A 27,927-nucleotide genomic window follows, 5' to 3' on the forward strand; every position below is an offset into this window, starting at 1 on the left:
TTTGCAGTCTTCCCTAAGCAAATGCAAATCATCTAATTTGCACATGGGGACCATTTCTTAGGTTCACCATTCTTCTTGCTTTCCTCAATACAAATCTTGCCTTTAAGGTAAGGTACTGGACATTCCATCATGGAGTGACCATTGCCCCTTTGAGCAAACAGGCTTGAAGAATACAGGAGCAAAAGAAACAAATCCAGTTTGTCTTCAGTGCAAAGCCACTGATATTCACCATTTAATTAAGGCTTCACCAAAAAGAAATATATAGTACCATCTTTAATAGCTGAAAATTAGCACACTCCCAGAACAAATGGTCCATGAGTGACTTTTGTGTCTCTACCATCAATTGTCTTCCTGAACAAAGTAGTATCTTACAGGTGGCCCTGGCAAGTCTTCCTCCCCATCAGTCTCTGGAGCAAATGATACTGTCAAATCCACATACTTCTTATCAGCTGATGGTTTCACAAGCTTTTGCATCCTATAAAGAAATGAAGAACAGTTCATAAATGTAGCAAGAGGATTGGCAGTGGGAATTTAGGGCCAGACTAGGAGGCATTTCACTGCCAGCAATATGTACTGGCCCAGCATACTACAAACCAAATTAAAAGAGAGAATAAGCCTCCTCTAAACTGCACACAAAAGCTGTTCCTCTACCTGAGCTTCAGCAAATCATATTCCATTTTCCTAACAGCCCAATAAAGTCTCAGAGTAGTAAAAAATCCTGATATTCACAAGAAGGCAGCTTCATACCATGACTTGACTTCATTACATACCCCACTCATTCAATATTATTTATGTAGCTGTAAGAGAAAGCATATAAGCAACGTTTTTGAAGACAGGCTGTAAATTCTCATCTTAGTATGCCAGGCACTCTATAGCTTAGCAGCTCTTCTCACCGCGGGAGTTTGAAGTAGCTTACTTTTTTGCCTGATACCTACTGGCAGGCCTTTAAAACAGTACTGATCCATGCATCCACTTGCTTCAGCAAAGCCTGTGAGCACTGACTAGCACACGCTTCACAGGAGCGGTAAGGAACAGTGAGCTAAAGTAGTTCAATCCATTTTGAGCTAAAGTAGTTCAATCCACAGGTGTAAGGCAGAACTAAACCTGGATGAGACCTGGCTGTTATTTTGCAAAGGCCTTCAGTCAAAAGCCAATGCTCTGCCTTCACATCCTGCCAAACTATAAGGGTGAAATACCTCCATTTCCTGTCTGTAAGCAGTATTGCAAAGCCTTTGTGAATGTCATCATTTTTAAAAGGGCTAAAGTGATGTAGAATCTCAAGCAATTACTATAATTGAACAGACTCCCAGAAATCTTAAACTGCAAGCAATACATTATTCATTCAGAGCTAAGCTGCTAAACATCAGCATTAGTTTTAAGCCAGTTTCAATAGGTTCTAGTAATCTTGCTCTGCTTGAACCATGGTACATTCTTTCCCCCCAAAAAATTACTGTCAGACTTTTTTAGCTTTCTCATTCTGGTATTCAACAGTTAAAGCAGCACTTTGAAAGTAGTTTCCTTTCCTCATGACAGAAGTTAATTTACTTCCTCTTTCTTTCTTTTCTTGTTCTTTTATAAAAAGTAAGAAATTATCTTTTTTTCCCCAGTATCTTTTTTCTTTCCAGTGTCTTTTTTCTGTCCAAAGTATTAATGGCTAGAAACCACTTTGAAAGAAAATGCTGCTGTCAGACACATGTCCTTTTGATATGAACAATGAATATAATTTGTATGTGCATTGCATCCCTAAATCAACTTTCCAGTTATACTTACGTCAACTTTAATCTTTTAATATGGCCTGGCATCACAGGAACATAGAGCATTTTGACTCCTTGTACAACCATAGTTGGTTCAATTCCATATTTCTCCTGGAATTCACAAATTGAAGCTTGTTAGAAGACTAGAACAGCAGCCCAAACCAGCAGATACTACTGCTGCTAATACTACAGCTAATTATTCAAATCCATATGATCCAAACCAGAAAACCTGCTAATGCATGGATGCTTACAGAAAGTTTTATTAAGATACATTTGAGCCAACTGAATTAACAAGGAATTTGAAAACAGGCTTGGATGCCTTTACTTAGAGACATCCTCATTGACATTAGCTCTTACTAAAATTATTCTGGTTTGAACAGTAACTTGATGGAAATACAAAAAAAAAAAAACAGAACAGTTTGATCGAACAGTTGAACAACCCAAAACAAGAAAACTCCTTTCCTCTTGTCTTGTAATCACCCAGGACAGTAGAAAACTTACTCTGACAGCATTTATGAAGTCCAACAGAGTAAAATCCTCTTTCCCATAAATTGTCCACCTGTCCCAGATGGTAAATGATATCCCATTCCTGTTTTAAAAAGTGAAAGGTTGTTACTTTAGAATGTGAATTCAGTCACTCCCTTTAAAAGCATATTGAAGAACTGACATGTCTTCCTGGTGATGTGCTGGTGTTTAATCACGAGCAAAAATCTCTTCCCTCTCTGCTGCCATTTCTCCAGCCCTCTGACCTTGCTAAGCACAAGACACAGTAAGATCTCCAAGTAAATGTGGTATCTGACAATGAAGTTACTGAGTTTTCAGACCTACTGAAAAATAGCTCTTGTATTGAACAAGGCGCAAAAGCGTGTCCAGGATGTTTCCTAAGAACAATACTACACATCTACCTTCTCTAGATTTTTAAAGTCTCACAAGTAACAGCTTCCACTGAAAACCAAACTAAGCCTTTAAACCCACTATTTTTTAAACTAGGACAGATGGACTGCATTTTCCAAACAGGAAATTGTTGGTCAATGCATTATGGGACACCTTTGGCAGTATTACAAGGATCACTTGCACCTCTATCAGTACACAGTAAGTGGATAGCAGAGTTTGATAGCAAGCATGAAGGAATTCATCATCTTCCAAGATTACACAACAAAAAATACCCTTGAATATCTAGAATACTTAACTGGAGTATGGCCATGAGCTGTGGTTCCATCATAGCTCTGCTATGTGAGCATGTAATGCTTTAATGTGGCTATCTGGATTTAATAACTATTCAAATTTCACACTTGTTGGAATGGTTCAGCAAGTTCTAAGCATCAATTAGTACATTTCCAGGTATTGTCCTTGCCCTTCTGACATTGTCCTTCCTACCTGATTTCCGTTCTTCTTACTTCAGCAGTTTCTGTAAAGACCATTATGGGAATGGCTAGGTTCAGAAAACAGTTCTTATATGCATCAGCTGAGTAGCCACCCACAACTTTGATGAGTTCCAGTGCAACCTGCAATAAATTAGAATTTACTTAATAGGTTTTAGTGTTATCAACTCTAGTGTAGTTAAGAGGCCAGCAACTACCAAGCGAGTTGTTAATGAGATCATCTTTGTCCAATCGGCAGAATAAGTAACATGGAAATGCAACCCACTATGCCACAGAAATAAAATTCTGTTGCAGTGAAGGGAAATACTTAAAACATTCAAAACTGTTCTTAATGTAGTACTCTTCCAAAACTTTTTGGTTCATGCAATCTTCACAAAGCATGAGGTTCTGTTGGGATGCATGAACGTGAACTACTACAGAACAGATCCTTTCCACTCTTGGCAGCGGCATTCTGTTGGAAGTTAGTATTACTGGCTGTAAAGAAACCAAAACGCTGAATTCCAAGCCATCTTTCTGTTCTGCAAATCAAAAATAAAAGCACCAAAGGCTCACAATGTTGAGGCAACTTCCCTTTTTGACCATTCAGGAACCACTCTAGCAGCCACACTCACACCACCAAAGACTCTCACTGCTGGGACTGAATCCCCTTCACAGTGGGCGGCTTCTCAATCACTGCCTCACTGCTCACCCCAGACAAAGCTTCCTTGTTGGCTGGATCCTGGGTTTCCCTTACCAGAGTCTCAGACATCTGGTTTCCTTAAGTATTCTTATCATGGCGTAGCAACAGAGTAACAACTCAAGCTGGTGCCTTGGAGAAGGGGCCCTGACCAAGGACAGCCTGGGCTTTTGTTCCTTCACAGTCTGTCTGCTCAATAGTCCAGGGTCTTCCAGCTCAGTCCTTGGTTCCTGCTTGGTTCCTCCTTTGTTGTGCAAAGGGTCAGCATCAGTTCATGACCTCTTGCCTGAGGCTCCCGCCCAGAGCTCAATTTTCAGCTGGCACTGCAGCTCCACACTGAGCTACCTGCACTACATGTACTCCTCAACAACCACATCTAGAACCAAGCATGACCTTTGCTATTGGTACATAAGAAATAAATCCATGTCTTTAAATGAGCCTCTGTCAGGGTAGTAGTAATCAATACCCAGACAGTTCTAGGCAAGAAACAGTAAGAGAAAGAAATATGCATTTAAAAAATCAATCTCACCAGCCCTGATACTGCAGCAGTAGCAGTTGCAATGGCAGGAATAATCTTTCCAGCAATGCGCTTTGTTTTGAACCGATCTGCTGGCTCAATGTTGTACATCTTGGCTCGCAGGTTTGATGCTGCTGTTACAAAATCTATGTGCCCATTACTATCATCATCTTTCTCAAAGGAGATGGGCTTCATTTGCAAGTCAGCTGCTCATAAAGAAAGAAAAAAAAGAGCAAAAATTATTATTAGAAAACTGAAGATGTCCTAAACATAATTTAAAGGAACTAGAACTTTAACAAATTAAAAATTTCACATCCTGGAGCTTGCCTTATGTCCTGCCTTACTTGCTTTCCTATGCTAGGAAATGCCCTTCTCAATACCACTTGCTAAAAGTGAATAATGAAATAAACAGCAACAGAGCACTGTAATTTTACTCTCCTTGCACTACCAAGAATAGGCTTTGAATATTCCTATGGATGTTTCTCATACACCCCACCTCAATAAAGCTCCATCCTGTGATAATTCCCTTTTAAAGCTTAGTTTATCTGCCAAAATTTCAATAGCACTGGAGTGGCACTGGAGTCAGAGGTTTGGGTTGACACTCCATGGGATGAGTTAAGGATAAGCTAATCTTTCTCTTGATTCATGGGCTAAAAAAGCTTGCATGTAATTGTTGCCCAGTGACCCCTTCATGTGGCCAGGCACCATAATGGGATGTGAGCATGCTCATTTTAAATCTAGAAGATGCTGAGGAAGACTCTTAACAGTCTTTACAATTTAGGGTCATTTCAGATTGAGTGCTGTAAGTAGTGACTCTCAGCCTTCTCATGCCCAAATCACTTGCAGTCCATCTGGGATCCAGCCAGCACCCTTCCCCTCCTTAAGAGTTCAATTCCCTGCTGCTGTCTACTTGCTGTCATTCATGTTTCTGTTACAAGCAAGCGTAACAGAAAGCCCTAAAACTTCCAGGAATCTCAGAAATACAGAACCATAGGGTAATGTCAAGCAACAGGACAGGTATCTGCATGGCACTTCAGATAGCTTCAGGTATCAGATCCACTTCTTGCAGAATTCCAGAACAGCTTCATCCAAAGACGTGAATGTAACTAGTGGCAAATGCACATGCAGGATATTACTAAACTATGAAGCTGGTTTGCACTACTCACTTTCCAGAGCTTCATTGGACAGTATAGACTTTTCCAGCTGGAAAATAGCATTTCTTTCATCCTCACTGCTGACGGGAATATGATCTGGTTTTCTTGCAGTTTCATCAGTCTGTACAACCTGCAAGTGTGCACAGTTCTTGAGTAATGAAATACATGAACTTCATACAGCACAAGTGTCAAGTGTACTAAATTCCCTGTCTTCCTTGCAGGCTTTCCTCTCCAGCTCAAGAGACACATGGATTTACTGGATCAAGTCCAGCCAACAGCTTCTAAGAACATTAAAGGACAGGAGCATCTCTCATACAAGGAGAAGCTGAGAGAGCTGTGATGGTTCAGAGGAGAGAAGACAAGGGTCAGTGGGATCTTATCAATGTGTACAAGTATGTCATGGGGGGAAGTATGGAGAGCACAGCCAAACTCTTTTCACTGTGCCCACTGGCAGCACAAGGGCACCAACTGAAGCACATAAGATTCCCTAAGAAACATACAAAAACACTTTAAAGAAAGAGAAATAAACAAAAACATCCCAGACTTTGAGGATGGTTGAACACTGACACAGGTAGCAGAGAGAGGTTGTGGAGTGTCTGTTCTCAGAGATATTCATAACCCAATGGGACAGTCCTTGAGGATCTGCTCTAGCTGCCCCTGCAAGAGGATTGAACTAGGTGGTCTTCAGAGATTCCCTCTAACCTTAACATGCTCTTATTTCCCTAAAACACATTATAATTTGTGTTAATTTCTCATTAGCATTAATGCAGTAGTTAGAGATGTGGGACACTGCTTCTGGAATGTTTTTTTTCTTTAAATTAAATAACAAACTTACTTTGTTTGAAGGTCTAAACTCTGGTACCTTCACAGATGAAATAATCCCCAAAATGGTTTCCTCTGACAAGTCCTGTTATGGTTTTGAAGAAAAACAACTTAAATTCACATCAACTCAAAAAAGCCTCCACAAAAAGATTGTAAATATAATACAATTTCAATGACTACTAGACCCAAAAAGTCTCACAGATATTCAGTGATGTTTCAGCCAAACATCACCATTAAAACACCAAGTGACAATTCATTTGCCACAGCAAACCACAGCAATGTGAAGTGCTTAGCACTTGAAAACTAAACAGAAGTGCAAACCTGATTTACAGGAAGGTCCAATTAGAAAACAAACAAGAAAAAACAAAGGATAAGCAATGCAGAGGCTGTAAGCAGTAAAAAGTAAAACTCCCATGGCTTACCTAAGGCACTTAATTTTTAAAAAAACCTTAAAGAGATTTCCTTTCAGTTCAGTTGTTATATTGCATCAAAATAATAACTTTCAAATTCAGTGCTTACTGAAAATACCCAATACACTACTCATTTCTTCTCCAGGTTAGGGATTTAAATAAAAAAATAAGTGTAAGCCGCTGCCAAACAGCCAGTGCTGAAAGATAGATTACTTCAAGAATCACTTTAATCAGCTCTTAAACAGCTGGCAGCTGGACATCAGGACAAAATTGAACACCAAATTAGTTAAGGGAACACTGTTACAGTCTGGATTACCTTTTCTGTGAAAGGGACACAGTACACTGTTGCGAAGAGTTTTGCTGCGCTCACAATGAAGCCATAGTGCCTAAAGAAAAAATAATTCTTTTTATTTGTTTTTTTTCCTACTTCAGTTGCCCAAAGATTTGCAATCATGCTCAAGATCTTGAACAAACATACTGAGAAACAGAATTTCCATCCTTCAGTGTACACACTACAAAAAAGCACATTTTGAGTGACTCAGAAGTTGTCTCAAAAACTAAGCAAATCTTGATGGGTGAAGAGTTATTCAATGAAAACTGTATCTTCTTAACCTTTGAGTCAAGCAAACAATTACAAATGCTCACATGACATCAATATGATAAAAAGCTTAATCTCAAAATTACTTTGATATTTACCATGACGTCAGTTTTCACTCAAACTAAAAACTGTGATCCAGTTTCTCAAAGCAACTATAGATACACAGCAGATAAAAGCTGTTTAATCCATCAACCACATCAATTTTTAAAATTATCTGTAATACCCAAGCCATCCAGATCAGACCCAAACTGAGATGAACAAGAGAAGTAGTCCCTTCACTAGGTTATTTGGCACATTCTGCATTTTATGATGTGGACACTGGGGGCAGGGAGGTGTGACAGCAAGACCTCAGTAATTCTGCACCCATATACGATATGAAAGGGGTTGTTCTAAGCCATTTCACATTAGATGAAGTCAGAACAGCACCCTTCAATCCCATGTCAGGTAAAGTTTGATTACCTGCAGCTCACCAAATTATTTGACAGCTCACCAAATCTGCCACAGGATAAGACTGTGCAGTAACATCTGTTGATTCCCGTCCAACTTCCAGGGCTCTATAAAGCCACTGCCTTACACTTCCTGCTGTGAGCTTTATAGCATGCCATACCATGCATCTGGGACACTACCATACTTACAAAGGATCATTAAATTCAAACTTCACTGGGAAAGGAGGCCTCTTTGGTGATTGCCAAAACAAACCTGGTAAAAGAAAACAGACTTAAGATGAAATCCTATGGAACCAGAAGCAGCAACAACATGACATATGCCATGAATTTTCATCAGGAATAAAGGGCCATTTGTACTTACTTCCATCTTTTAATCGTGTATCAAGGGGAAATGAATGAAGGAGCTGAAGAGCCTAGAGGAAAAGCCAGAGAAGCTTTAGGAATTTGTCACATAGATTGACATGACCACACTAAATCAAGCCTAGCTGAAGTAATTTAAAGACTTAAGAAAATTATGAAACACCTTTGTCAAGATGGACAGCTTAAAGACAAGTACTACTAGACAGAGTGCTTGCCCATTTCACTCACAGAACAGAGATGACAATGTCACCTCATCCGTATGAAGCTCAAGCAAGGCATTTAATCCAAGAAGAAAAGCATTCTCCCCCACCTTACTGTCACTTTAGGATTCTTGCTTATGGATTCACAACTTGGAATGCAGTATTTTCTCAATGTGACAACTACCACCAGGGATTCTGTATGCATAGGAATATTTATTAATCCACCACATCCCAATCCTATCTTTCCTACAGAATTACACACATACTATAAGTGATAGTGTCAACCAGACTGTCAGAATAACTGGCTCTTATTTCAGAAAAATCTTTGAGAAAATCAGGGTACAAAGGTGAGTTTAGTAACTGGAGTTACCTACTGCATAATAAAAGATATCTGATAATCCTGATACTTTGGAAAACACCAGAAAAATGCCAAGAAAACTGCATGGAGACTACTGAACAGAGTACCAAGAGTGAGTTCATAAACCAGACCTAGAAGTGTTACAGTAGAATGGGATGCAGCATTTTAGGTTTCAAATATAGTTTGTTATTTATGAAGAGATGGAAGTGAGTGCAAAGACTTGGACACCTTGTTACGAGGGCCACCAAGTTTTCTAAAATCCTCATGAGTCTAGTGCTACCTCATTTATAGATCTTACCTACCTTATGGCTAAAATACTTCTCAAATTTTACTCTTGCTAGTTCGACACATTGAGTCCAACTTCGGGGTCTTCTACTCAGAGTTTTAATAACATGAAAACAGCCTTCTAAGCTCTCTCCTGATTTTATTCTCTAGATAAAGAAACATGAAAATGTTATAATACACAGGATTCCTTCTAATCCAGTCAAACAGTAAATATGTTTTTAGTAATCCATAGGCAAGAGAAAACCGAGATTCTCTTAGTGGAATATGATCCTTTATGTACTCCTCTCCACTGGATTTTTTTCCCCATTTACTTCCACCAGCCCTGTGGACCAAGTCTATTACAGACTCGCAAGAAAAAGATAGTAAATCATTTCAATCTAATTCATTACTACTTGAACTTATTTCAAACTCAGTCTTGCTTTCATTTTCCCCAGCTAGTTACACATTAGTGTGATACATACTAATCACATGCTAGCACTGCCTCAGTCTTTCAGGTATTTCTACATCATGTACAGAGCCCATGAGCTGGAAAAGCTTTTAATCGTGAGACACACCAGAAATACTGTTCATATGACTTGGCCAAGTAAGTCTTCAGGTTTTTTGAAAAAAGTCAGAAACTAACCCTAATCTCAAATGCCTTAAATACAAACAAAATCCATAAAGCAGAAGTTTAAGCCCTCTACTTTACCCTGGCAACATTCCCTTACCTGTAAAACTTCTTCTGCTGATGGGTAGGTTTGCCAGAACTTGTTAAACAATGAAGGCTTGTGAGAAAATGAACTTTCAAACTGTAAAATAAAAAGAACAATGTGGCATTATGCAAGAAGTATATCAGATGTCCACCTTTCCAAACACACGTGGAGTTGTGCTAAATGCCAAAAAGGTTAATCCATTACCTTATCTCTTGCCCACTGTATCGTATGCTCAATAGCAGCTGGGAAAGACTTCAAGGTGCAAAAAGGTATTTCTTCCTCTGGTGGATCTCGCTGTAATTAGGAAGGGTTGCATGTCAATGCAGGCTTATCCAGGGTAATTGCTGGTATTAGCACCAAGAACTTGAACACTACATAAAGTTAAAAACTCTGTTCTTGTAAAATACAAAGTGGCTTTTTATGCTTAGAAATCTGTTCTATGAACACTAGCTAGCATTGTCAATGCTTCTTTATGAGGAGTAGTCTAAATTCAGCACTGGAAAGCAAAACTGAACTGTGAAACATAAACAACAGGTGAAATTGCCAGCCAGCTTTTCTGCAAGATGTGCAGCTGGCATGCACATACACTTCCAACATGAAACATGTTGTGTCACCCAAGACCAGAAAGATTTCTTTATGGACCCTAACAAGGCAACTAGGATGCTCAAAGTCCTGTTTCTGTGTCCACATGGCACTATTTCATGGTGTCCTCAATCAGTGAATTTCTCCACAAGAACTTTAAACAGAGGGATACTGCAGGCAGTGTCTATCAGCAATAGTGCCTGAAGGTTCATTTTCCCCTTTCCCATTCAAACAGAGCTGTTATGTATGCTTGTAAAGAAATGCTCAAATTTTATTTCCTGTGAGTTCTTCTTCAGAAATAAAGGGAGTAATTATTTCCTAACAGTACTGCTCTTCAGCAGCTCAAATACACCACCTATTTTAGAAAGACACATAAAAATGATCAGAGAATCACAGGGCATCATGGGACAAGCTAAAGAAGGTGAGCAACCGTCTTGGAAGACTTACATGACTATTGTAGGACTCTGTCAGATGGGGCACAATAACTTCTGTGTGTCCTTTTGTTCCCATAGTTCCAGAGTCTATAAGAGGACGCAGGTTTGCTACACAACGACTGACATGGAAAGACACAGACTATCAGAGTACAGAAAAATCTCTATGTTCTTGCCTTGCAAACATTACTGAAACGCAACCAGAGTTGTCTCTAGGCACTTTCAGAAGAGTGGAAAACTTACACCAAACTCAGGAAAAAAAGAGATTAAATAAGAACTATTCAGGTTAGATCAGGATACTGTACACCTCAGCATGTGTGGATTATGAGCATTAGAAATTATTTGTAAATGTCAATACCTCTACTTTTAAACTTAAATACATATTTTTATGCTTAAATAATTCAACCTTAAAACTGCCAGAGTACTCTCACCCTCATCAGAAGTTAACAGTTGTCCTTGCTTCCCTTCCATCCCCTACCTGTCAATGTATCTCCTGGCTTCAACATTGTCCAAAGCAGTCACAATCACATCTTGCTTGGTGTAGAATTCATCACTGTAAGTGTTCTCAGTGGCTGGACAAACTTTATTAATATCTGAATCAATCTTTATGTAAGGATTGATGTTCAGAGTTGCTTCTGCTGCAGTGTAGCTCTTAGGTTTCTGAAAGCATAAATACAGAGATCAGCAATATGCAGATGAAGAACATCAGGGACACAGAAATACCAACTTCATTTACTCATCAGACAAGATCCACTGACAGAAATGTTAGTACGCAAAACATATAATAAATGACATTTTTTAATCATATTCCCCCTCACTGATAAACATCTTATTAATCTAGTTTTATTTCTTGTTTTATTTAGTGTTTCAGAGACCATGTGGTAGAAGTGCTTAAACAGTTTATCAAGTAACTGAAACTGATGTCACATGCTGGCTCTCATGAGAATTTCTTCAAAAGAAGGGAGCAGTTCATGACTGTCTCAGGATAAACCCATTAGTAACTCTGTATCTATGCAGCACAGACATCAAGCACCTGTGAATAATCACATTAGTTCAAGGTATTCCACACAAAATCAATTTCAGAAGCTAAACTGAAATTGAATTCTTGACCTACCCGACACTTCTAGCCATACCACAATTACCTCAGGATCAGCACTCAAGCCTGTGGCTTCTAAAAGCTTGCAGGGTTCATCTTCCATTTATCTACCCATCACACAAAGTACAATCTGTTCCCAGATTTACTACACATAAACAGGAGGCAGAAAATTCAACTGTTGGGGTTTGGGTAGGTGAAACTTTTTTCCGCATTGCTGTCAAGATCTAAGCCACCTTTTTTATTTTGTGCTGCGTTTGTGAGTTAAGGGGTTGTTCTCTCTGCTTCTAAGGAATTAACAGCTTCTGTGTTATTTACTGAACATACATGTTGGGCATTTCAAAACTATCTACCATCTTAGTGAAAACTGAATCAAGTCAGAAGACACCAACTTTGGTCAAGTTCCAGCAGCAGCAGCACTACTGAGCTTTATCATGAACACATCTGCCAGCACTGTTTATTTTTTTGTTGTTTTATTTTCCCCAAATTTCAATGGCATAGTAGAGCATTTCTGACATAGTAACCCATGACAGGCTCTTATGCAATACAGTACTTATATAGCTGTCAAATTCGAGAGATTTCATTAGTCAAAAACACCAGTACAAATTAGAAAAGCCAATTTTACTCAACTGATACTAGTGAAGAGTTGAATGCCATTGGAATTCTAGGTACTGTTTAAAAAACCCTAGATTTCATTACAGCCTTCAAGTCTTTTCTGGACAAAAGTACAGAAATTCACAAGTTCAGCTCTCTGAGGGGACACAGGACAGGGAAACACAGTAGTCCAGAAAATTGATTGAATAAGAAAGCCTACCTGAATGTGATGAGGTCGAAAAAGAAACTGCCTGTTCAGGTTGGATTTCTCTATCAAATCTGGATCTGTAATTGTAACCTAAGTCAGAAGAGGCAAAAGCAACAGCTGAAGTTACAATTTAAGTGTAACACTGAGCAAGGATCTTGATCAAACTTCTATAGACACTTGTCAAAACAAAACACTGCTATTGGCATCCACTGTGGCCAAAGCTCTGCTTATACTAACTAAATTTCGTTTTAAAATCAAAATACAGCAAGACTGCTCCAGGTGTATTCTGCTTCTAATTGCACACCGTTATATGCCAAGGCCACTGTATCCTCTGTGCAGAGATCAACTTGAAACAAGTCTTAGGCTTTCAACAACTTTAGTAGTCTAATCATTTAATTCTTCCCTGTCACAGTACTTCTAATGAGAAGTAAGGTTAACAGGTGACTTACCAATCCTTTGTCTTGCCCAGTACCAACACCAAGAAGTGCAAAGTTTTTCAGCATTTCACAGCCTATCGCTCCACACCCAACCTAAAAAAGATTACGTTTGTAGAATCAGAAATATAAGTGGAAACCACAAAGACCAGTCCCACTGCAATTCTGGACTGTTTATTCTGCAGTGGGGTACATATCAGAGCTGCTCTCATGTACTTTGAGGATAGTGGGCATTAGCGCTACCAACAAAGGATTTGCAAACAGTGTAACAGTGTCAGTCATACTCACCAAGAAAACATTCAAATCATGGAGCTTCTGGCACAGAGAGTCTCCAATACAAGCCCTCAAGGCATCGTATCTATCTCCCCTATGCAGGCACAGGAGACAAAAACAGGAGACTTCAGGCTGCTATTTATCATGGTAGTACCACTGATGCCAAACTGCGCTTTGACATGAACTAAGAAAGTCAGACAGAGTCTGATATCCCATGCTGAAACAGGACACACATTCTTAACCCCAAACCTGTCCCTCCAGCAAACAGCACTGAATTTAAAATTTAAAAGACATCTGTGCCTGCTTGAGATTCAGATGTGAACAGCACATAAGCCAGCAGACTGTAGTTATATTTACCGTGGGAGAAACTCCTCAGAGCCCACCTTCTCTAGAGGTGTTACAATGTCTAACACATCTATATATAGCTGTAAAATAAATGAAAAAAAAGAAAAAATCAATAAAAACCTGTGAAAAACATTCATGTTATTTTAATTTAAAAACTAACTACTTTGTATGAACAACAGAGTCTAGAAATTTAGAAGCACTAAGTTTTTACTGTCAGTGGAAGACTACAAAGCGTCTGGTACCCTACTTCACAATTTTAGTGGACAGGAGAAAGCCCTTGGACACAGAGGGAAAAAAACATTCACTCAAACAGGTGAGTTTGCTGCAAGTTTTTGACTTCTGACAGGCATGGTACCCCTCCATAGGTAACTCTGAAGATTGTGACATTTTTTAATCCAACTGTACTCTGACATTTATTCTGAGAGTCTGAAAGCCCTGCACTTACGTACAGCAGCTTAAGCTGGTATCTGCACTATATCACACCTTTGCATCCATGCAGTGACAAGCCAATGCTCTTTTTGCTAGTGTGGAAAAACAATGTACTGTCTGAACCCCACATACAAAAATTTTAACTAAAACTGTCTGTGCTTTTATTGTACACATAAAACCACTACTTTTTCTAAATATAGTCTCAAATATTTTTTTTGTAGTTCCATATTGTAGAAGTTGCTCAGGTTACTCTGATCATACAGCATTTACAAACAACTATCCATTCATAAGATGTCAAAATAACCATCCAAAAACCAAGAGAGCCTTACCCACTGCTGCAATGGAGAAAATTTTCCTGTTACAGCTTTCAGGATTTCCTGACTAGCAACACCACCCACTGCTGCAGCCAAAGGAGGCAGAAATCCCTGAGCAGTCCTAGACAGCCATTTCACCAAATCCCCATTCACCTGAGGCTGAAAAGTAAGACACAGGAACAGGTTTACCCCCTCAGTGAACAAGTCAGTGTTGGACAGTTTCACAAATCATTATTCTTCACTAAAAGATTATTTCACTCTGACTAGAAAAAGGGTTTCCAGCCAAAAGAGATCCACCATATACCCTGTATTTATCATACGCATTTGTCTAAAAACTGGATTCACATCACCACAGGATCAGCCTTCATATCAGGATTAACATTCAGTTGAATCCATGCTGAAATCCAATTCTGTTTCCTCACATGGCCTTCAAACAGCCAGCTGATGCATCTAAAGATGGATTCAAAGGCCAGAACAAGGACCAACAACTAAAGCATGACCTTTAGGCAAGTAAATGAGCACACGAAAAAGTGACTCATAATGACAATGATTCCTTACTCACTTTGTTTTCCAGTGTTTCATTTATAGACATGGCTATTTTCAGCATTTCCTCAGCATCCTGAAGGCATCTAGACACCAAGGCAGAAACAATAATGATGATTTAAACATTCCAGAGTTCTTCTGGAAACATTATCAATGGAAGAAAAAAGCAATGGATACAGGAAGTTTGAAATCGCACATTATCCTTAATAGCAAGCATTCAAGGTGTACTTCTAAATGTTAGGGTTAGCTCAAGAACAGTAGTCCCAGTGGAAAAACCCATGTGCAAGTACAGCCTTAAGATTTATACTTTTTAAGTCATCTTGCCTCATTTAACTCAAAATTACGCATATCAAGTACTACAGCAGAATGAAAAACATTGAAAATTAAACCCAAATCATTCAGATAATTTTTCTTTAAATCCATGAACTGCAAGATAATTCAGGATCACTGAAACAACTGTTCTGTATCAATCCCACAATGTGAAAAAACTAGAACAGAGAAGGCCTTCCTCCAGAAATATCTTCTGTCTACCTGGGCCCAGGAAGTGTCATTGCTGTATTGGCAAATACAGCACATTGTTACACACCCAGACACATCAGGTAACATTTTTCATCTTTCCATTTCTATCTGTTGTATCAGGTACCAGACACCAAGGTACCATGCTGCACAGCCAGCCAGTATCTACACAAAAAGAAGAGATCTGTCTGATTTCAAGGCTTGACAAACACAGAATTGCTGTTTTACCCAATGTTTGGTCTGCGACCAAAGTTCTCCTGGAAGTGGTTCAAGGCAAGCATGGCAACATGGATCTGCAAAGGTGCCTGTCAAGACAACAATGACTGTTGATCAGTTACAAACTAGAGAGACATGAACTGCACAAAAACAATTGTCTGAATTCTTTCATTTCTTGTCTCTTGAGTATAATGCTCAAAAAAAGTTTTAAAATAACATTAAAAAGTGAATTTGAAATATCTTTTATTAATGTTTTTTATTGCTCAGTAATGTAACACCTTTCGCATACATTCAGCACCCCCTTCAACTAAGTCCAACTGAAGAGTCCCCAAAAGAATTTAGAGCTGAAATTGGAAAGTTCAGTAATCTTCTTTTAACTAGACATTATAATGCATTGCATTTTGCCAAACATCAATAACAAAACCAAGCATTAAAGGCAAAAAGTAGAAATTATATTATTCTAAACATAAAGCTACAGATTACAATCCATGTATTTTTACTGTTAGAGCACTTATGCCAAAATCCCCACATGCAAATTACCTCAGGCTTGCTAAAATCTGCTACAAGGCATAATGGATTTGTTATCTGCTTCTCCAGCCGTTCCTGGAAAAACAGAATTCATGACAACAACACACTACTTAAGAACACAACAGCACTGCTACCTGACAAAACCATACTCTTCCTATAGAGATTAAGAAATAAATATCCTTTCTGATTAGCATTGTCATTGCGCTCTTCATTATTCATACCACACTAATGCTAAAAATAATTATCTACTGCAAATTCTACCAAAAATGGTCAGAGATGTTTCACATCCTACTGGCAAGACTCATCTTTAAACACGTGTGATTTTTGGGGCTGTCCTGAGCAGAGCCAGGAGCTACAGTCCATGATCCTTGTGGGTCCCTTCCAAACAAAGCCCATTATACAGTTCCAGGAAACATGTACGTGCTGAACTCTGCTTCCAGTGCTCAGAGCATTAATGCCCGAGAACCCAGCTCTGTCAAGCACACACTTACAAAGTAACACATCTTGGGCGTCTTCACTTGCACAGCTATGCCTCCGTGCAGGTAAGGCTCCATCTCTGATGTGTCACCAATGCTGAAGGAATAAGGTGACACCACTGAAAAGGGAAGGGAATAAACAGTGACGGACAATTCAAAATGTCATTGGATGCTACAGTTCTGTACACAATGAAGTGGGGGGTGCCAGTGGCTTTTGTGCTGCAGCTTTGCAGTGGGCAACCTTGTTTTGAAAGCAAAAGCACAGCTGATCCTCCTAACAGGATTAACCCAGAAACTGGCAGAGGGACAAAGTATTAGTTTCACATGATCTATTATGAAATGAGCTTTTTTAAGTGGCGGCAGATTTAACAAGAATTCTGATGACCACAGCTCTGTAACAAAAATGAAATCACATTTAATTTTCTTTAGACTATCCACAGCAGTGAAAGTATTAACTGCTCTGAGTAGGATTTTAGCCCTGTGATGAGAACTACAGGCAATCAAAAAAGGCAGCTAGAGCATTTGCCACATTTGCACTCTCATACACAAGAAGCATCATTCAGGCAAGGCAAAAAGACAGAAAAACTGTTAATTCATGGAAAACTGAAACTAAAAGTAAGCCATGAATAAGAGGAAGGAACTGACTACAGCATCAGTTCCAGCAAAATGCAAGGTCCCAGAGGAAACATTCAAGCACGTGTTTCAAGGGTACTGTTTTTTGTCTCAGACCATAAAATAGTTAAAACAAACAATCCCCACCCACTTGCTCTCTCTTTTGCTCCGAATAAACAGACATTCAGATCTGGGAACTGGAGAATTCCCCAGCATCCAAAAGGAACCAACACTTTTGTGGCTAAATCAGGCCAGAAAACAAGTACCTTGCAAATGAGTCAGCAGCAGTTTACCTGTTATTTGGTGTGTGGATCCATTCAAGCACGCCATTCCATTAACTTCCCGAAAGGTTAAGAACTGTCCTGTTTCAAGCCTGTGTGGATGATTTTCAAGGCAAGTGACAATACCAGGATTTGACTGAAATAAAAAATAACAGTTAGCAAGGAAGAAAGTGTCTAGTGCAAAGGGGTCATGTTATATTGCAGGCACATAGTTCTTCTCTACTGAAACTGCAGTCTCTAATACTTGTAACACCTCATTTCTGTCAAAGCAAGAGAGTTACCTATGACAGCTTTTTAAGTCCTATGATTTTCAATTTAACAATGTTTCTATAACACAAACTTTCCCATTTTCACTGTTTCCAGTTCTCAGTATGTTAGCAAACTGCATTTGCTAGTTCTCAGCAGTCAGATCCATTGTTATGTTCTGAAATAGTAGCAGATTTATCCCCTTTTTCCAAACTAAAAATAGCCCTTATGTGCAAAGAAATTTTCAGAGGCATTAAAAAATAGTCTTGTGAATAGTCCTTTTTACTCCAGCTTCCTTTCTCGCTGATATCCTTAGAAAGGATATCCAAACTCGTTCTTGAAGGTTTGGAAGCTTAAAAAGCTGGACAGCATAGAGGAGAGACACAGCTTCAGCAGGTCACAAGACAAGCTTACACTTGCAGGAATCTCAGAAAACACCTCATTCTGTTATGGGATGTGATGCCAACCTGCCATGCAGACAGAGACCTCACTGCAGTCTGAACACAGCTCATCAAGATCTTGTGCTGCACCTCAGGCCGTAAGCTGGCGGATCTACAAGCAAGCCTGGCCTGTAAAGTCTCCTCTCATCCCTTCCTGAGTCCTCAGCATAAAAAAGTTTTCAGTTAAATAGCACAGAACTTAATTACAGTGGACCACATTCTCTGTGGACAATGAACAACAGCAAAGGAGTTGACTGGAGAAAATTCTGCTCTCATTTAGGGACACAGTGCCACCCTGATCCTGTCTATGGGACAAGAACAGCCACTTGATGGCATTATGTTTTAATTCTCATCAGTTTTACACTTCAGAGTGGAAGAAGATACAATGAAATTTAAGTATCAGATTGTTAAACACAGAACATATATACCAATAGATGTTCATTTCTTGATTTGGCAGGTAATCAGCACAAGTCATGAAACTCAGGTATGTACTCCTTATGTAATTAAAGAGAACAGTCAAGTCATCCATTCCCTTTCAAAGGCACCAAGGAACAGGCTACCCAAATCATCACAGCATAAGCTTTAATCCAGACCAAACCCAACTTGCTGTACAACCCCTCCTAGATTGGTTATTATTAATCTAGACTGGAGACAGGACAAAAGACTTGCTGCTGGATGACTGAGCTTACTGTCTGGGCTTTCAGAACTGAAAAAAAAATCTGAAGTGATTTCCCTCTATAAAACAATAATACAAGATTGGATGGACATCCTAACATTCTGCACTGGAAGTACTAGCAATGATATTCCCTTCTCATTACCTTATTGCTTTGGTAGGTTGAAATAAACCTTTAAATTTCTTTTCAAAATATGCTCTCAATCCCCTTAATTATACCAGTAGCCCCCCTGTAAGTGCAGCGGCTTCTTATAAAAAGGGCTCTTTTCGCACCTGTTTTCACTTCCTTAGAAGACTTATCCTAATCCCACTCCAAAGTTACATCCTCTTCTGTCTATAGCTCCTCATTTTCTTTCTCTCGCTCTTTCCAGTCGAGGAAAAAAAAATAAGTATTGTAGGTTACATGGTAAGTAACAACCAGGAGGCAAGGGTAAGAACAAAGTAACCAAAGTAGCTGTGCTTCTCCTATTGTGCCAGTTTTAAAGTGCTTAGCAGGCTGCTCAAGTGAAGCACTGTGGCACTCCCCTTTTCAAGCCAATAATAAATCCTTTAAAAAACAGTTAAAGCAACACAATAACTTTTATCCCTTACCTGTGTTATATTTGAAATGAATATCTCCTTTGGCTCCTCTCCTGTTGTATCCAGCACTTCAAATTCATCCCCAAAGTCACAAAACAGACGTGAACATACTCCATACACATCTGCACTGATGAACTACAAGAGAAAGTAAAAATCATGAGTATCCGCAGAATAGCACAAGCCAATGATATGATGCCTCACATTGGACCTAGTCGAAGGCCAGCAGGTTTAATTCTACAGTGAAAACCTGTTGTGTACTCAGGCCACTGTCTACACAGCACAGCAGTGACAACAGACCTTGACCCTGCAGGAGCATTTCTGAGCCCATTCACAACACAGGAGTAACATCACTACACAGTGAAATGTTGCCATTTCTCCTTCTCTTACATCCAGCCTCAGCATGTCCTTCAGTCTCAGCACATTCTTTCAGAACCATTTTGAGTTAACAGCGAAAACTACTTCTTTAACACAACTGCTTTTTAATTAAGGACAAAGCCATGGTTACCTGTGGTTGTATTTGGATAATACCAGTAGCAGCACTATATTCCCAAAACTCCTGCTGCTTCATCAACATGCCATCTGCATTGAATTATATACCCCATTATCAGCTTTCTCCATTTTTGGAAAGAACACCCTGGAAGTCCAGAATGCCCACAGATTATTCATGTGTTGCATTTTTTTTCTATTACCTTAATAGGTGGCTGCTGAGCATGACAGAAGTCATTAATCTTCTTCTGCAGCAACAGACTTACTTCAGTCAGTATGACACACTGTGAACAAGAACAGAAATACTTCTAAGACACTGAAAGTAATCAGTATCTTCAGGCTATGGGAAAACTTAGCACCTAGGGTAGGTCAGGTGTCCTAACTCCTGTCCTCCACATTTAAGAGAAAGCAGTCTTGAGGAAGTTTTCTCATTAAAGCAGATTGGTTACCACTGCACAAGGTCTGAGAAACAGCAGGAACAGCAAATTCCCAGGTTTAAGTTTGTTTGGTTTATTTTTTTTTTAACTGCAGATGTGAAACTCTAAAATATTAAGAATATGTACCAAAACAGTTATGCATATTCTCAGCAAAAATGCAGATTTTGAATTTTAGGATTAAAGCTAGTACACACAAATAATACTCATCAGTGTACACCAAGAAGCCTGCATAGGCTGCCGGTATTTCTGGTCATAAAATTGCAGACACGGAATTTCTACATGCATTTCTTTAATGCCTAGGACAGTATTGGCTGCAACCCATTCAGTTACACACGGCCTGCTGTAGCTGGGACATTCAGGAACTTGGTGTGCCTGTATGTAAGCCTCACAGGTAAAGGTTCCCCACTCAGACTGAGCCATTCACACAGGCAGGAGACAGCTGACTGAACAACTGCAAGTGCCCTCACTCCACCACAGAGGTATTTACATTTTGTTACATACACACATGAATGACCTAATTATGTAGCCTGAGCTTCTGCTGCCTGGAGTACAGCACAAAGAATATATGTAGAACATCTGTGCTACATAGCTGCAAAGAAAGGTCACAGTTTCACCTTCAAAGAAAAAGATTTGTATGGTGACCCCACTTAGCTATTTACCATCATAGCAAATTCCATAGTAAGTGTATTAAGGAAGTGGTGGGAACACAAACTCACTGTTTCAGTCTTGAAAAAAACAAGCACAACACTTCATCAGTCCAAATACAAGACCTACTGTTTTCTTGACACCATCTCAAAATATACTTCAAGGTTCTTCATTCTATTTACTTACATAAAAAATCCAAGTTGTGTGCTCAGAGCAAAATACATGAATACACATACAACTGCTTTAAGAGTGGCATACCTGGTAGTGCTTTAGGAAAGACAGATCTGTGGTTTCATCTAGTGGCACAGTTGATGCTGCTACATGGACATATGGATTGAGTTCTGCAATACGAGGAAGTGTGGCCTCAGCCCTGAAAGAAAAGCAATTTTCAATTTTTTATGTATCTACAAAATTGTATTTTCAATACAGAATTACATACTACACATGTCCTCACAATGTCTTCTGGCAACAACCAACAACTAATTTGTTCACACTTCAATTCCCAGCAAGTCTGAGGAAAATTGCTGTGTCCAATATCCCACAGGACTCACAGATGGTCTGCTGTCATGGCTGTTGTCCAGTCTTGTACAGGTGGCTGAGAAAGCCCGAGGCAGAAATGCATGCTGGCCCCTGCTATTAAATTTGCATTACAAGCAGTGACACTTGTGACTCTGAACCTCAGTCCTAGTCTAGACTTCCTCTAATATCTACCTGGGCACTGTACTCACAGCCAGCAACTCCAGAGAAAAGGTTTAACAGGTATTTGATATGTACTACCAGCTCTTGGACAACAAACTGCTATTTTTGATGACAATGAGACTGTCAAGCTCAGTCCTCTCTCACTCCAAAGACTTCACTAACCTGTTCTTTTGACTCGTAACATCATCTTCATGGATGAAGAAGTTGATCCCCAAATCCCACTTTGTGCAGTGCTTGGTGTCATGAACTGTAAGAGCCTAAGAAAGTTTGTCAAAAAGCATTTGCGGGAAGAAATATACAAGGTCACAGCACCCAATAGCATGGATTAAGCCCCACATAAAATGTTGGAGGACTAACACTGCAGAAGATTTAGCTGTAGCACATAGAAGAACAAGCTCTTCCATCCTCTTTCCCAAGAAAACTCTCACTGTTTGAGAGAGCAAAACATCTGCAACATGCAATTCATTCAGCATTTTCCTCCCAGTTGGCAGTGATAACAGACAGCATTTAAATATCAAGGATGCTTTTTGCCAGACTGTGATACAGGGGCAATTGTGATCTGAAAATTAATAGAGTAATTTGATTTTTTTCTATTGGAAAGAAGAGTTTTAAAAGGCTTCTTGCTAATAAAATTAATCCCAGCAGCACAAAAGCAGTTATTGGATTAAAACATCCAATCATTCTAATGTCTACACAAAAGGATTCTAATGGATGAAAAAATAAGATAACATATTTTGAATAGTTTGGCTTTCAAATTTGGACCACTCCATTTAGGAGAAGCCACTTTGTACAAAGGGATTCAGTATCTAATCAGCAGCTGGCTAAAATACTTTATGAGCTATTTCAGAATGCAGTGGACATTATCATGAGAGTCTGACTATACCAGTAGAACATCCAGATTATTGAAAGTTTTCACCCCTAGCTTCTCAAACATTTTGCAACCCTTCTACTGAAAAAGAGTAGAAAACTCTTTTAGAGTTTTAGAGAAACTTTAGATCAATTAGCTAGCAGTGTTTTGCCTTTTTCTAATGCTTACCCAAGAATACCCAACAACAGAATTGTTTTACATACCTTTACCCCAGCCAGAATTATGTTTTTGGCTGAAAAAACAAAAACAAAGCAAGAATAGTGAGAAGGATTATTGCAGGTTACTTGCAAATCTGTAATTGGATAGTTATTCACTCGGACAATGACAGTATTTCACAGTATTTCATAGTTAAGAACTTCATAGCTTAAGGGTTTTTTCTCTCTTACATTTGGCTCAAGCATTCTACAGCACTCCTGAAAGCAAAATAACATAAGCAAGGTTAAAAAGACTCTCTACATTTGTCAGTTGTCAGCTGTTCATCCCACAATTGTGATTACAGAGATAGCAATGACAATAAACTGCAAAACCCCAGGATTCTGCTCTGGCATCTGGTGCAGAGAATCACTAGAGCCAACTGAAGGAGGAATACCCCAGGCACAAACCAGCCAAAACAAGTCTTGCTTATGAGGAGTAAGGGAAATGGTTAAGGAGTCTCTTGTACCAGGGCAGTTATGCATTTTCACCAAATAGTTCTGTTCTCCTACACATCCTCCCGCTTCTCACATGGAAAAAATCTAGGCTATAGCTATTCCTATAATACATTCATTGATAGTGATGCATAAATGAGTAATTTACATTACCTAAACCTTCATGCAGCACACAGGATTTAGGTAAAGCAATCTGGCTCATGGAAGCACATTTTAAAGTAAAATTTGAAATGTTGTTCCAGTCAAATGAGAATTTAAGTCCAGGATCTTTCCTGCATCTGCAATGTTAGTAATATGCATCATGCATTATGCATCATAAATCCATTCAGATAGTTCAGACATACTTAACATATTTAAATTTAAGGTTTACAGGTATCCTGGGACAGTATGTTTATACACACTCGTCTCTTCTTAAATAAATGTTACCTAACTTACCAATCTCCACACCAAGGCCACCTATACCACTCAGGAACACATGGGACTGAGCCATCTTCTGCATTGCTGTGTCTCCAAGAACATACCTCTGGCGACTACAGCAAAGGCAAATTCAGATCAAAACAAGATACAAAGTCAAGAGCATATTAAAGCAAGTCAAGAATTCCCAATCATTAAAAAACTTCATAAAAATTCAAATGTTTATCAATCAAACGTAAGATTTGCACTCACAATGCATACAGCGAAATGCACTTTGTACAGACCTTGCCAGTGCCGGGTTTTAGAGAAGATAAATCAAGTTATAATTTTAAATCAGTACACAACTTCTTCAGGATAAACAAAGTTTTTGGAATTAACTACTGAAGACACAAGCATGCATAAAAATTTGTTATCAGAAGTCTTCAAAACAGAAGGTGACACAGCTTTTGTAGTCAGATCCTGAAATCTGGAAGAGTCCTAACTTCCAACTGTACAATTAAACTTATACCATTCTAAACATCACCTTTTTCACCAAGGAAAAGAACAACTTTAATGAGGCTACTGACAAAAAGTGACACAACACCAGAAGTATTGCACTGAATTAAAAAGAAACCTTATTTGTTCTGCATACCAGTATTTTTAAAATTATTTTTATTTTGTGATATACAAAGAAGCTTTTCATCCCACCATGCTTTTACAGGGATACCATTTGTCCCAGTAGAGACCTTCTGAACAATTACCATCCCGAGTGATCTCAAGACACTCCCAGCTAACAAACCAAAACTAAACCAAAAGAAATAAATATTTTCTTTTGAAATCTACAAAAACCCCTTGAAATACAACACTCTGAAGTCTGGAGGGTAACAGAGATACTGGTGTTGAAGACTGAGAAGCACAGGAAAAGCTGAGGGATGAATGAAATTATATCATTACTGAATGTAAATGTAATTGTTCCTGAAAAGTTAGGAGCAACACTTAAAAATCAGACAATCTTACCTATACAAAGAATCATCAATTTCCATAGAGTCTGCTGCCATGATTCAATGTGATTTGTTTACACTAGAAGGGTTACAAAAAGAAATGAGCTGGTTATTCAGATGCAATTTCACAGCTGGCACCCCCTCCCTGCCCCATTCAGTCTTCATTAAAGGAACTGAAAAATAAAAAAATTATGTTATGCAGGAATCACTTTGAACATTAAGCAACCTGTGTAACACCACAGCACCTGGGTAAGGAAAACACATACCGACCGGAAGACAAGAACCCCCAAATCTTCAATAAATGCTTTCAAAATACAAACAGACATTAATTTCCCTACTGAGGAACTTCAAGATTCACTTCTTATATTTGCCACAGTTAGATTTACAGAAAAAGCAACTTCCTTTTATATAAAGAGCTCCAAGCTGATCAACTTGCTTTTATCCAATCAGTGGGTTTTTTTGGGAAGATAAAAAATCACCGAATGGCTAGAAACAAGCATTTATACTGCATTATTTCTATGGTAATTGAAAACCCTTAAGAAACAAGTGTTTCAGCTAACTCAAGAAACCAACACCCAAAGATCTGCATTATTGCAACATTTAACTAAGACATACAGTTAGACAGTTTGATAAGATTGTAAGAAAAAATGTAATTTATGCTATTAAGCCCTTCAGCCATTAACAAGGATGTTTTCATTTTTAAGTCTGTGATAACTAAGCACCAGGATTAGGAACAAGCCCCTGGGCACCTTGTTTCTTACTTATGCACACTGGGAACTGGTGCTTCCTGAAACTGGCAGGTGACAGGATGACCAAAACAGACCCTGTGTGTATTTTTGTAGTACTGATAGGAACTGATGTTCTGGGTCACATATCTTATTTCAGCTTTCTACAAACTGCCTTGGAAATTACACATAGCTGACAACTCTCTCTCCTGAGACTGAAAAATAAGGGCCCAGACATACTAAGGACTTTTTCTTTGGAGAGCACAGATATACCCTAACACAGCTTTCAAACCTGCCCAAAATCTAATTTCTATTCACTGTTCAGATGACTTTGGCAAACATTTTAACATTTCTGCGGTATGGCACCTGCAGTCTGTCACAACATGGAGACTGCAACATTCTGACCCAAAATTCATCCTTTTGGTTTTTTACGAAGCACTGAAATAGCACAGCAAGGGACAGATTTACACTGGACACAGGCCATAAATCTCATCCACAAAGCTCTTCCACAGTGTGCACATTAACTCCTACACTTCAGCTAGCACTCAAGGCAGTCAGCACAATGCAGCTCCACCACAGACCATGCCACCAGCCACTTCCATGCAGCTCCCATGCCCTTGACACCACATGGGCTGAGGACAAGCAATGACCATTCTACTAGAGCCAGATCTCAAGCCAGAGTGCAACACAACACATCTTGCAGTCACAGGCTTCAGTCCCTGCTCAAATGAGGGCTTTCATTTCAGCCACTGCCTGAGACACAAGACTGGAAGTTCCCCTCAAAGCAAGCCAGCATCATCTCTTAACAAACTGGAGCTGTTCTGTTCCTCCACAATCACCCTCCACAAACAGCACTGGCACTCTGGGACTACAAAACATAAAAGGATTGTGGTACTAAGATGGGAATAGTGATCCAGCCCTGGATAAAAATGCTCAGCTTCCACTGCTGTGGTTGCTGACAACCATCTCAATCTCTGTGCCCTCCAAACAAGTTTTGTAAACAACTAGGACGTGTGATCCACTGGCAAGAGAAAGTCAGCCACCTGTTTCACACAGACTCATTTGACAGCGGCTCTTTCAATATTCTTGAATATATTCCCCATTCTGCAGTCATAGTTACAGCACTGAGATGCTGCCAGTGCACCCATCAGGTAGAGCAAAATACCCCCTTTTACAAGGAGGATTTAATGACACTATGGTCAAGCGACTGTAGGACAAACTTGGTCAATGTATTTCTGCATCCAAGTTATTTGGCATTCTTATTCCACCAGAATTGAATCTGCTTCAAAGAAATGCATGTAAAAAAAGTCATTCTAACACTATGCCCTAGTTCTTACCAGAGGCTCAACATTTATATGCTTGTCTGTTTCCTTTTAAAAGCCAACACTTTCAGTTTAATGTCAGCCTTGTATTTCACTGTTTAAGTGATGTTCTTCATTTTTTAAAGCCTCAGCTGCTTGCACGACATAACCCAGGGACAAACCGAGAAGCTACGTGTTACCAAGAAGGACTAAGATGCTCTGAAGAGCAGTAAACGCACAGGAGCTGTAGCGGTGTGCTGTTTTCACGGTGTTCTTGCCTCCGGTCAGCGCAGGCTAAAGCAGCGTTAACTACTCGCTGTTTAGCACGCTGGGATGGCACCGAGGCCTGGACTCATCCCACCTACCCGGAGCTTCCAGCGGCTGATCCCAGTCGATGCAGGCTCCCTGTTCAGTCGGCGGAGAGAGAGAGCGAGCGAGCGAGAGAGAGAGAGAGAGAGAGAGAGGGAGAGAGGAGCTCAAACCCAGTTCCTGCCCAGCCGGGCTAATGCAGGAACACCGGCACCTCGGATCTGCAGCGGGGAACCCCGACAGAGCTCACGGCTGCCTCGGAACACGCCGACCCCAGCCGAGCCTGGCGCTGCAGCCCGCACTCGCCGCTCTCGGAGCGCTGGGCGCTGCCGCCCGCCCGCCCGGCCGGGCCACCCGGGCTACCCGGGCTGGCCGCGCCCCGCCCGCCTCCGCGGCCCCGGCCCCGCCGCCGCCCGCTCTCCTCACCCCGCGGCGGCCTTGGCGTGGCGATCCAGGCCCGAGCACAGCCGGCGGCGGCGGGGGAAGCAGCAGGAAAGGGGTGGGAAGCGGCAGCGCCGGTGCCGCCGCGCTTCTCCGCCTGCGCCGACAAGAGGGGCCGGGCCCGGCCGGTGCCGCCCTGAGGAGGCGCGTCCGGCGCGACTCGGCAACGGAAGGGGATGCGCAGACACTGCCGGGCCGGAGCCGCTTAAAGCACGGAAATCCCCGCCATTTTCTGCCCGAAAAGTGACACACCGTGCTGTTAAAAATAATGAAATTCATAAATCCTCCTTAGGTTCAAGCATGACCAGTTTAGACGATGAAGAGCGCTTCTGGGCCCTGCTCCTGCGATACCTGCCTCTGTATCTCGCAGGAGAGCACCAGCAGGATGTCACCGACCACACAAACAGGAGGGATTTCATTCAAAGGGTCTAGAGAGCCAACTGCGAAATATTAGATAGCCAAGGCCGTAGAGGAGATTTGGCAAAGAGTTATCAAAACCGAAGTACAG

General features: G+C 40.1%; 1 protein-coding gene across 3 annotated transcripts; it reads right to left on the reverse strand.

The window, feature by feature from the left end:
- Nucleotides 1–197: 197 nt before the first annotated feature.
- On the reverse strand, nucleotides 198–27,548 carry UBA6 (ubiquitin like modifier activating enzyme 6). Of its 3 annotated transcripts, XM_063422604.1 has the most exons (34): nucleotides 27,405–27,548; nucleotides 27,035–27,074; nucleotides 24,660–24,722; nucleotides 23,685–23,779; nucleotides 22,806–22,834; nucleotides 21,897–21,991; nucleotides 21,294–21,405; nucleotides 20,157–20,237; nucleotides 19,480–19,602; nucleotides 17,542–17,665; nucleotides 16,652–16,755; nucleotides 16,173–16,235; nucleotides 15,645–15,721; nucleotides 14,920–14,986; nucleotides 14,373–14,516; nucleotides 13,627–13,694; nucleotides 13,285–13,363; nucleotides 13,012–13,092; nucleotides 12,575–12,652; nucleotides 11,146–11,327; nucleotides 10,684–10,789; nucleotides 9,859–9,948; nucleotides 9,670–9,750; nucleotides 8,980–9,108; nucleotides 8,121–8,172; nucleotides 7,949–8,012; nucleotides 7,032–7,101; nucleotides 6,319–6,390; nucleotides 5,496–5,613; nucleotides 4,342–4,535; nucleotides 3,132–3,259; nucleotides 2,256–2,343; nucleotides 1,771–1,865; nucleotides 198–475 (listed from the first exon to the last, which is right to left on the reverse strand). In XM_063422604.1, exons 3-34 carry the CDS (start codon nucleotides 24,698–24,700, stop codon nucleotides 340–342), a joined length of 3,066 nt encoding a protein of 1,021 aa, XP_063278674.1. In that variant the 5' UTR covers nucleotides 24,701–24,722; nucleotides 27,035–27,074; nucleotides 27,405–27,548; the 3' UTR covers nucleotides 198–339. The 3 variants fall into 3 exon arrangements, with proteins under 3 accessions (XP_063278674.1, XP_063278675.1, XP_063278676.1); XM_063422605.1 differs by lacking the exon at nucleotides 27,035–27,074; XM_063422606.1 differs by lacking the exon at nucleotides 27,405–27,548 and having other exon boundaries at nucleotides 26,909–27,047.
- Nucleotides 27,549–27,927: the final 379 nt, after the last annotated feature.

This window comes from Prinia subflava, chromosome Z, assembly GCF_021018805.1.
Source record: "Prinia subflava isolate CZ2003 ecotype Zambia chromosome Z, Cam_Psub_1.2, whole genome shotgun sequence".
Lineage (NCBI taxonomy): Eukaryota > Metazoa > Chordata > Aves > Passeriformes > Cisticolidae > Prinia > Prinia subflava.